The sequence below is a fragment of the Sorghum bicolor genome, chromosome 3, assembly GCF_000003195.3.
Source record: "Sorghum bicolor cultivar BTx623 chromosome 3, Sorghum_bicolor_NCBIv3, whole genome shotgun sequence".
Classification (NCBI taxonomy): Eukaryota; Viridiplantae; Streptophyta; class Magnoliopsida; order Poales; family Poaceae; genus Sorghum; species Sorghum bicolor.
Genome location: NC_012872.2, coordinates 68627589 through 68638803, shown reverse-complemented (window position 1 = coordinate 68638803; position 11215 = coordinate 68627589). Strand labels below are relative to the sequence as shown.

The 11215-nt window shown below is 43.0% G+C and overlaps 1 protein-coding gene across 11 annotated transcripts; it reads right to left on the bottom strand.

Moving 5' to 3' along the window:
- LOC8060990 (DNA repair protein XRCC2 homolog) lies at positions 1355–9591 on the bottom strand. Of its 11 annotated transcripts, none has more exons than XR_002450643.1 (12): positions 9256–9591; positions 8090–8237; positions 7783–7940; positions 6800–6864; positions 6522–6578; positions 4647–4781; positions 4071–4176; positions 3903–3933; positions 3708–3817; positions 2356–3583; positions 1802–1880; positions 1355–1712 (listed from the first exon to the last, which is right to left on the bottom strand). XR_002450643.1 is itself a non-coding variant. In XM_002456660.2 (10 exons), the coding sequence occupies exons 1-10, from the start codon at positions 9451–9453 to the stop codon at positions 3560–3562; spliced, it is 1032 nt and encodes a 343-aa protein (XP_002456705.1). In that variant the 5' UTR covers positions 9454–9591; the 3' UTR covers positions 1355–3559. The 11 variants fall into 11 exon arrangements, 4 of the variants coding, with proteins under 4 accessions (XP_002456705.1, XP_021310697.1, XP_021310698.1 ...); XR_002450642.1 differs by having other exon boundaries at positions 1808–1880; XR_002450641.1 differs by having other exon boundaries at positions 1802–3583.

Genomic DNA, 11215 nt, shown 5'->3' with positions numbered 1-11215 from the left:
AGCTCCATGGGCTTTGTATCCAATGCGGGGATATGGATCCGGTCTTCGTATCCTAACTGGGTAGGACGCGGGCGTGTGAGCTTCGAGTGAAGTATGATTCATATTAGACGCAGACGTATGAGCAGGATCAAGATTTGATATCACCAGGTAATTCATGACTTTAAGTATTTTTCGGTGTGAGATAAATGGATAGAGATAATCTTTTTCAGTGCAAAAAACTAAAAATGGTTGTATTGAAGTTGATCTTCAGCTAAAAAAAGTTACTATTTTTTCAAAGCATATTTTTATTTATATGATTTCTTAAGAAAATAAACATCATCTTGTCAATCAGAATTCAGCCTACTAGCCAAACAATTTCCTAAAGTGATTTTGATTCTTGAAAGAATCTGAGTTCTACGAGACTCTGGATCACTACCAAACACGCCCAATCAGCAAGTGCGTACAAAAATTACGTAGGCTACAGCACCATGCGGCGTCACGGCAGACACACGATCGCATATGCAAATACGGCAATAGGATCTCCAACTGAGACAAGTCCTACAACTGCAAGCATACTGAATTAGTACTGAATCCACAACTAAGTGGTTTGGTTGGTTGTTAAGCATGCTCTTCCGTTCAGTTGGCGACTTACGTACAGACAACCCAAAAATGGCTACTAGGAATCCCAGCCCAAGTTGACGGCTGAAGAAGATCACTGAATCCGCAAGATTCCCTCCTAGAGCAGGAAGTCAATAGGGCGAAAACGAAGCCGCGGAATTGCCATCGTGTCTGCATATACTGAAAGGTTCCTTTGAGCCAACCATCCGAATTAGAGTTTAGCGACGCCTGACTGAGACGGATCGATCGGTGACTTGTGCGTCCAGCACAACATTACAATGCAAGGTGTCATAGCAGCTGCAATACTAGCGTTTCTTTCGCTGTTACCTGTTATGATGACTTCTGGATTTAGTAGAGATACTCCTTTGTATTAGCAACCGTTGGTTGGACAAAAAGGAGACTCCAGGCCTCTTGGAGCATGCATTTGTTTGTGCTAAATTGCTGATGGCTAACTTTGATCGACCAAACAAGTGAAAGACAACTAGCATACAAAACGCCAGTGCAGACTCTAGCATTATTACGGTTGCAAGTTGTCCGCATACGTGCAATCGTGCATCAACATATGGCATGGCATGAGACTGCCGCTCGGACGGGCTGAAATCTCAATTCTTGGTGCAACGCATCTTTAATTCTCCTGCTTCCATATTGCAGTACTGGCAGCTTGCTGGCTCCCCCAATTGCCCAATTCGATGAGACACGGTCGCTTTTATGGATGATACAGGGAAACAAAACAAAGGTTTAATTCTCATCTGAAACATGGAAATTTTCCCCAGTTCTTGTGGGAAATGAACTCTCTCACTGTGTAACAAGATGAATAACGAAATGTACCAGTCTGAACAGGGTTGATACATAACACGGATCACTTACGAAATGTACAAAAACAGAACAAATTGCGACATGCTCACTCATCATCCAGCCTTCCAGGCACCAAGCACCACCATGATTAAAATAAGGCGATAACATCATAAGTCAGCAACTTGAGCATATAAGCCGAGAGCAGAAAATGACGTGCTCTATCATCATCGGTATTGGGAGTTCCCACCCGTCAATTGCAAGGCCGGCAGAAAATGACCACTGCTGATGATTGCTTTGGTCTCGCCTTCATTGTCGACGTGCTGATTGATAAACAGCGATTACTAAAAGACGAGGAAAAAATACAGTGCTGGAGTGGCTGAGAAAATGACCATAACAATAATGTAAGTACCGTAACTTTGTGATCACCAAAAAGGAGTACATCTCTTCCTAGAAAAAGGAGCGGAAAACACTAGCTGGAACATAAGAATCTGCAAGGATATTGACGAAAAAGGATAAAGTACAACTACTATAACAATTAAATCTTCAGTAAGTGAAAAACAAACTTTTGTCTAGAAAACAAACAAGATTCACAACTTAAAATGGTATGTTCCAACAACAAAGTATTGCATAGTACATGACGCCGTACAGAACAAGACAAATTAGTAATCATTAGAAAAACATAGTGAACACTTCCACAACAACCAACCAATCAGCTGCCTTGCATAAATCAACGTGTAAATTGAACTATTTATGCTATATATATCCAATCAGTCTACGGCCTCAGTGAAACGCTTTCTTGTTTCTGGCGGTGAGATGAGCTCCAACATTCATTAACCCTTAAAATCACTCTGAGCAGAGGAAGCAACTCGCACAGGTGTATCACCAAGATTGCTACATGTTGGGTTGTCACATGACTTACTGGATGGCATTTCCTAATTTACACCTTCCCAATCAAGATCATACCTGATGCGTTAGTGCCTGTGCAGCCTATGCCTTCTATTCTGCTTCTGATGACTTGTTATGCATCTCGTGCACTTCCTATGATCTACACTTCAACAGAAATGGGAATCTCATATTCTCATGCACTTGGATCTTGGAATAAACAAACCCTTGTATGACATTGATACAAAGCAGCAAATAGACCAGACAAATGATTGTATAAATAAAATGGCTCTCTTTTCCAAGGAACATTAATACATTATAGTAGATTATAGTGCCAGAAACCACTATGTAATGCCAAACACCAAAGCCAAGAAAAAAAGTTACCTCATCATTTTACTTAATCGTCACATTCATGTTTTATTAATGTGTCATTCTCCATTTCTTCTACTACTATAGTACTATGTGAATTTGCAATGATGTCATGTGAGTTTATTTTTGAGCCTCAGGGTCATATTTAGGTATATTGCAACTACCTAAATATAAAGTCATGGTGATGGTAAAACTTGTACGAGAAAACAAGATGAACATATAGAAACAAACACACTGATGAAAACTGGAAGTAAATACATGTGTAAATAAATTGTTGACTGTTTAATAATCTTCAAGTATCATGAAAACATGATTTAGAGCATCTGGCTCATAACACTGCACATGTGTGCAAAACAACAATATGCCAAGCTGATGTGCAAAGCCTGGCCTATCAAAAACCTCAAAATAGAAATATAAGCACACTGAAAGGTAGGCATAAAAGCTGAACAATTTGAAATTGCCACCAAATGAAAAATATTTTTTTCTCGAACACAAAAGCCATGTATTATTCTATTAGGAAGGAAACAAGGAAAGGGGATCGACCCCGTACAAAAAAAAACAACTCACCCACGCCTCACACATTGCAGTGAATTTACACACGCACAAATGGAAAATATTTAAAACTAGGAGACTTACATCAGTAGAGATTACTCAGCTCCACCATGTTAAGAATTCTTGAATGAGAGAATGGTTTCTGTTTTTTTGGGTACTATTGGATATTTTAAAATAGTACATCACTCAGCTATTACAGGTTCTATGCTTCTGTGCTGTGTGTGTGCGCGATGCCAGAGAACCAAGATAGAGATACTGCCACATAATATCCTGTAGGCGTGTCGTGGGCGTACTGCTTTTTTTATCAGATCACAACAATTCAGTGAGGTACCGAAATGTTCATCACAGGATGCCAGATTGTAATTCACTGGATAAGGCTAACACCATCCTGGTCATTGAAAAGGAATATTCTCAATTAACACAAATACGGTACCATTCAAAAAAGTTCAAATCGTATTAGTAAACTGTTGTGTTTCCAGAAGGCCAAAGGAATATGAGTACCAAAATCTTACATCCATAATAGAAAACTTCTCCTTCATTTTGAGGCAAGGTTGCACCCACTCAGAAGTATGCATAGGAAGCACCTCACTTTCCAGCACAGAGGGAACTTCTGCTTCTTCTACTGTAAAATAAAATTAATAAGACTCTAGTGACCAAGAGAGTAAACTATAAGTAACTTATAATATAATATATTCATCAACCTATACCTTGAAGGTTTATCCTGTGTGTAATGAAGGACTGCAAAAAAACAATTTTAGAAAAAAATTATCCTGCACGGTCATGATTATTCCAATACATTAAAGAAGAGGGAAATTGACATTGTATACATGAGTACTCGTCAATAAAGATTGAACCTCAGCGTCAATTTATCAGACCTGCCATATTGATGGCATATATTCCCGATTAGAGACAGTTTTTTCTTCCCCCTGTCTTGAATATCCCAAACCAGTTGAATCCCCCAGCATGTATTTTGAAGAAACCCTAAATACCATACAAGATACCAAACACTTTCAGGTAGGGTGCCCAAACTATATATTTTGAAAATTAAACAAGCTATCCTGGAGGCAAATGTTATTCAAATGTTCAACAACAATAAGGATCTAATGGTTCATTTTATATACTACAAAATTGCAATATGATTCACCTCCCATCATATTCAAGCAAAGTAGCCCACTCCGTGCCGAAACCTGATGCATGAACACTCAAAGGTAGGTTCAAATAGAAAATATAATCTCAGTGTTTTCTTTTATGAACAAAGAATAAATGTTTCCCAAATGATATATTGTTTGAACTGAAAACATAGCCAGCACTAATTAGAACAAATATAGTTACAAACATGAAGAGTTAAGACTGATATATAGCTCTGACATCCTACAGTTGCATGGCATCACAAAACACAAATTTGCAAAGTACAGTTGTTTAGAGAAAAGTGAGGCTACAATATTGATTACCGATTGAAGTCATTTGCTGTTGTAGTGCCTTCACCATAAATGGGTGCCTTTGTGACCAAAACCAATGCAGGTTGAAGTTGCAAAAGCTTGCGTAACTCGTGGACAACACTTTCAGTAATGCTTTGCAGTGTTCTCCTGCACCAATAATTCTAATTGGCCCAAAATTACAGAGATAAAATACTGATATAAGCATTTCAGCTAAAAAGGAACTGTGGAACTGAACTGATTCAGTTAAAAAATATATAATCTGGTGTCATTGCTACCTGTTAGCATGTCTATAACTGAAGGACGGCATAAGCCGGTTGGTTCTAGATTAATTAGAAGATTATACAAGGGGTTACATTATATAGAGGCCCAAGGGGCCTGTTCACACAGCCACATAGGGTGGCGCATGGCTAAGTAATTAGCAGTAAATGACTAACACAAATACCAAGGGGATACTAGCACTAAGACCAATGGGATAATCTAACACCCCCCCGCAGTCGGAACGTCGCAGCAGCGGACATTCAGACTGGAGCGAAAGTCTTGGAAGACAGAGGTAGGCAAGCCCTTGGTGAAGACGTCAGCAAACTGTGAAGTTGTTGGGACATGAAGTACACGAACAGCGCCAATGGCAACACGTTCACGGACGAAATGAAGGTCAATCTCCACGTGCTTGGTGCGTTGGTGTTGAACAGGGTTGGTGGAGAGGTAGACTGCGCTGACATTGTCGCAATAGACGAGGCAGGCGGAGGTGAGGGGATGACCAAGTTCCTGGAGAAGCTGCCGTAACCAGGAAGCCTCAGCGACACCATTTGCAACAGCCCTGTATTCAGCCTCAGCACTGGACCGGGAAACAGTAGGCTGCCGTTTGGAGGACCAAGACACAAGGCTGCCACCCAGGAAGACGGCATAACCGGAGGTGGAGCGGCGAGTGTCCGGGCAGCCAGCCCAATCCGCATCAGTGTAGACTATCAATTGTGAGGGGGATGTCCGAGGAATGAGAAGGCCATGATCAAGTGTGCCCTTGAGGTAGCGAAGGATTCGCTTGGCAGCAATGAAATGTGCTTCCCGGGGGTCGTGCATGTACAGGCATACTTGCTGGACAGCGTAGGCAATGTCAGGTCGAGTGAAGGTTAAGTACTGAAGAGCCCCCACTAGGCTGCGGTAATCTGTAGGATCAGCCACTGGTGGGCCGGCAGCAGCAGATACTTTAGCACAAGTGTCAACAGGAGTGGCGGCAGAGGCGCCCGAGGCAGAGCCGGCGGCCATGGGAGCGAGATGAGCGCCAAGGATGGGGGCGCGCGCGCGTGGTCAGGGAGACGGGCGCGGGCGTCGAAGAGAGGGGTGCGGAAGCAGAGGAGGTGAGCGGAAGAAGGGGCACAGGCCCGATCGATCACGCGTGTGATACCATGAAGGACGGCATAAGCCGGTTGGTTCTAGATTAATTAGAAGATTATACAAGGGGTTACATTATATAGAGGCCCAAGGGGCCTGTTCACACAGCCACATAGGGTGGCGCATGGCTAAGTAATTAGCAGTAAATGACTAACACAAATACCAAGGGGATACTAGCACTAAGACCAATGGGATAATCTAACAATAACATTAACAGTTACATTGTTTTTATATGCAGACAGTATCAGAGTGGCTAAATTTCCTGGCCAAACTACTCTCACTTTTCCGCAATGGTCTTCTACACCCATATATTGCAAGGAAGTTTCTTCGAACAAAGTAGAGATAAAACCTTCTTTTGATCATCCACATGACAACATTGACTTTAACACAATAGATGAAATGATAACAAAACTATGCCAAATCGACAGTTGCTGCATTGAATCTAGCATACGGAAAAATCAAGCAGTTATGGTAAGTATTAGTGTTTCTTCAAATCACCCTTTATTCTCTCGGGCAGGTTGAGAACCACGATCTATCCAGTAGAACGCACCAATGCTGTAAAAAGGGGTAGGGTTCAACAAAAGGATAGCCATAGATATGGGATGAAAATCAAAAGTTATCTGCCTTAGTAAAAAAAGAAAGGTTAAATATAAATAACTTGTCATTTTCTCTGGAACAGCAGTAAGCCAATAACTACAATAGGACCAGTTAGAGCAAAAGGTGTAACAAGTCTAACCTAATAATCTTAAATTCAGATAAAATATATAGCAAAATACCTGTCTATCATAACAAAATATATACCAGCACCGGACACTTCCCTCCTTGATTGAGACTGTACAGTCTAAAGTAATGAAATCAGAGAAAATAAAATGTCAGGTTTCATTTTCCACCAATGCCCCTATTAATTGCCTATTTATAGTAGTATTTGAGACTTGATACTATAGTATGTACTTGTTTGGGCAGAGCTTGGACTCTAAAGCACAGTAGTATTATGATCTTGTGCATAAGTGGTGAGCACGAAATCAGTTCTAGAAAGCCAGTGTTATTGACACTTCTCACATTCGGACCTATTAAAATCCAATTTTGTTTGACAAGAGTAATGAAAGGAAAAAACTCACGAGTGATTTCAGAAGTGACTAAGTGAGATATGTTTGATGTCAAATGTGTAACATACAGATACAGCATAGTTGGCTGTTACTCCCTTCGTCCCAATTTATAAGTCATTCCATCTTAGAGAGTCAAAGCATCTCAAGTTTAACCAACATTATAGAAAAAAATAGAAAGGTTTATGACATCAAATAGATATTGCTATGAAAATATAACTAATGAAGAACCTAATGATACTTAGATGGTATCATAAATGTTATTATGTTATTATATAAATTTGGTCAAACTTGAAATGCTTTGACTCTCCAAGATTCTTGGAATGACTTATAATATGGGATGGAGGGAGTAGCAAATATCATCTTTTCCAAAAACACAAACAGAAAATTTCATGTGTGGCCAATAGAAATAAGTAATTATGTATTCTTGCCTTGCTAACAACAGAAACTTTTTTTCCCAGATTACTAACCACAAATAATCCAGTCGGTTCTTTTTCTTTCCAATGGTTCTATAGGTCAGCAGTAGCAATTTAAGATAGACCACTTGCTATAAATTTCTTTTTTTTTTACACCAGCTCAAGCAAGTGAGGAATTTATGAGCATGCCAACCAGGTAGTGACTTCCTGAGAAATAGGACATAAACACAGAGAACTTACCTTCAAAGCAGCTATGAATTCAGGACTGTTGCAACATCGGGCATACAAGAAGCGCTGCATACAATCAGAAAACAGTGTGTTTTCAAGAGAACACTGAAACTCATCTTTAGTGCCATTATTTTCAGGTTCAGGGTCTCCATTTCTAAGGTGCGCTGAACCTGTCAAATGTGAAAGGGGCTCTATGAAGATATGCAATGCAGATTGATGAAATTATAGAGCATAAAAAAGGTTTACATTAAGCCCAGGCTCTTCAATATGCAACAGTGCAAGTTAAAAATACAAAATTGAGTATGTAAGTGGAACTTACGGCAGCCCTCTGCAATACGATTCCTCAGAATTTGAGCCAGCCGTAGCACATCAAATCGGCAATCCAAGTCCAAGTACATGACAGCCCTCCCCAGACCCCCAAAGTAGATTCCCTCCCACTCCTTTGGTAATATGCACTGCACTGCAGCCTGAGATAATAGACTTAGTCTACTTTAGCTGTTCCATTTTATTAGAACAAGGATGGAATTTTAATGACAAATTAGTGGTCATACGCCCAGTGCGGGCCGCAGTCATCAACGGTGAGAGTGGGCCAGAAGAGGCCCCCAAGGGGGGCATCGTCGCCCTTGATGCCTCCGTTAGGGGGCCTGGCGGCCTGCCCTAGGGCAGGACACGCGCCCAAGGAGGGGGCGACGCAGCTGCCGCCACCGTTTCCTTCTGCGTCGTCTACCGGTGCCATATCAAGTCCTAGTTATTTTAGGAATAGTTGATTAAGATAGAAAGATAAGAGATTGGTTGATGAAAAGGAGAATCCGTGTTCGATAAGGATCTCCTCGTTTTGCTTGTGAGCCAAATCCAATAGGGACTATAAATAATAAGGGGCATGTAACCGCATCAATCAAGTAATAGACAGACGAAAGCTCTTTCTCCTCCCTCTCTCTCTCTCTCTCTTGCCGCCGTCCCTGCCCCTGCCCCTGCCCTAGCCGCACGCCGCCGCCACCCCAATGCCACGCCGCCGGCCAGGCCCCTGACATTAGTCCTGGTCTTTTGCTTTTCCAAATAGGAGTCTCTCATTTGAATAATCTTCATCTAAAGAAACTCAGCATTAAAATGCAAAGTGGTTTTCTTCATTTCCAATATGAAAGCATTGCAAGTGAGCAAGCGCCAAGAGGATGGAACAACTGTGTCCCCTTGTTTTAAAGATATAAGGTATGCATCACCGGCGTCAGAAACTATTGTAGGCTATCAAAGTTGCCAACATTCCTAAAAGTCCTGCAGATTTCCAGTTATAAATATAGAACTTAACCAACATTGCGTTATGCACTCAGTTACACATGCTATAGCTTGTATGTTTCTCTCATTTATGACGATACTTTTGGCGACCATTACTGGAGACACTTCCAGCAATATTGCGAGCGCGCCACCAGGTTGGCCCCATTTGCATCATATTTTGGACCAAAGGAGTACAAGCGGTGTGGAGTTGCTTACCATGAGGAGGAGGTGGGACTTGCCAGAGTTGGACGGGCCAGCGATCTCGACGACGTTGCCCGGGCGGAGAGGCGCGCGGTGCAGTGGCGGCGGGAGCGTGATGGGGGGCCACGAGGAGAGTGAACGGGAGAGGAAGGCCGCCGCCGTCTCGTTGACGGCTAGCCACGCTCGGGGGTCTCTTCCCGCCTCTCCGGCCATGGCTAGGGCTCTGGAGCTCTTGTCGCTCTTTTCCACCGGAATTTCGAAACCTTTTTGGGCGCTCGGTTCGATCCTGTTCGGCCTTCGGCGCCTGTGGTTTTTGTGTTTTTTTTTTCTTCCCCTGTTTGCGCGCCCTCCGCTATGGGCTGCGTAGCTAGCAAGTGGGCACACGGTAACGGGACAATACGGACTTGGAAGTTACGAGTTGCGACCGGCCGGGGGGAGCGTGTATGCCATTATAAAAGATTCACCAAACGAGAAAGTTACTAAAAAGTTGTTTCGTATCGCTGTGCTTAACTTTATCTTTGACTGTACCCGTGTACCATTCCGTCCTCATTCCGTCTCATTTCTTTCGTTTAAAGGGTCTAACACGTGGATCTTATGTAGCACAATGTCATTTTTGCCCTTCCAATCATGGGAGATAGAGGAGCAAGGGTTTGTTGAAGCTACTATTGAAGCCACAGTACACACAACCACAAAATCGGACAAAGCTGCTGACCCAAACCCAACCGGTTCTGCACGTACAATACGTGGGCCCCGTAAGCGGGACCCACTGAGTGGAGCAGTGAAGGGCTAGCTCCCGGAGGCCGGAGCCCACAGGCAGACAAACGGTGCTGCGCGTCGTCTGCAGTCTCCACCACAACATTTCAGAAACAGAAAAAAATAAAATAAAAATAAGAACGGCACATTACTGGCACGTAAGTCTCTATTTCCATGCTTAGCGGGCGCATGACTCCCGTATCCCTATCCCTATGTGCATTCTTCTTGAAAACTTTTTTTTGAGTCTTTCTTCTTGAGAATTGTTAGGGGATGTTTGCTTCAGCTATGACCTTCTAAATCTAGTCGTATTTAGTTATTTTTTTAACTAAACACTATAATTAAATGAAACTAAATGGATAATAGTCTTCTCTAGCAACTCTGGAGTGACTAAATAGGAATATGACTAAACCATTTAAGAGGGATTAAAGTTTATCAGCCCAAAGCACACACCTCATACGGAGCAAGTTGGGGTTGTTTTTTCTGTTTGCTGGTGACGGGGAAGATGTTCCCAAACCAAGTTTCTAAAACCACCTAGGCAGCTGACATAAAGAAACGTTTGGGTTCTGCTAGGCGGGAGTTGCTGGCTGGTATCTGCGGCTAGTAATTGGAAGGAAGCAGTACCGGAGGAAACTATGAGCTTCGGCGCTGTGGACATGGAGGAGAGCGGCGCGGCGGAGGAGATCCGGCGTCTGCTGGCCGAGATAAACTAGGAGATGCTCGACAAGTCGCGGTTCTTTGTCTTGGGTGCCGCGCTCTTCTCGGGCGTGTCCGCAGCACAGTACCCGGCCGTGGTGGTAAAGACGCACCTGCAGGTGGCGCCGCCGCCGCAGGCGGCCATGGTGACGGCCACCTCCGTCCTCCGACGAGACGGCCTCCGTGGGCTCTACCGCGTGTTCGGCGCGTCGCTCACCGGCACGGTGCCCGCGCACGCTCTCTACATGGCGGCGCTCGAGGCCACCAAGAGCTCCGTGCTCACTTAGTGACATCAAATCCATGCTGCTGATTACTACTACTAGCAGGCGAGGGAGATACAGGTACTGGACCGGCCTAAGGCCCTGCTTACATTGGAGATGGAAACTTTTTTGGATGTCACATCGGATGTGTCGGAAGGATGTCGGGAGAGGTTTTTAGAAACTAATAAAAAAACAAGAAACTACAAGACAAATCTATTAAGTATAATTAATCTATCATTAGTACATATCGGTTACTGTAGCACTTAAAG

Excerpts from the sequence above, each read along its gene's own strand:
- LOC8060990 (XM_002456660.2), bottom strand. The coding sequence starts at position 9,453 with ATGGCCGGAGAGGCGGGAAGAGACCCCCGAGCGTGGCTAGCCGTCAAC. Across the intron at positions 7,941-8,089 it reads TCGTATTGCAGAGGGCTGCC|GTTCAGCGCACCTTAGAAAT; the intron begins GTAAGTTCCACT and ends CACATTTGACAG. Across the intron at positions 3,934-4,070 it reads ATATGCCATCAATATGGCAG|TCCTTCATTACACACAGGAT; the intron begins GTCTGATAAATT and ends GTTTTTTTGCAG.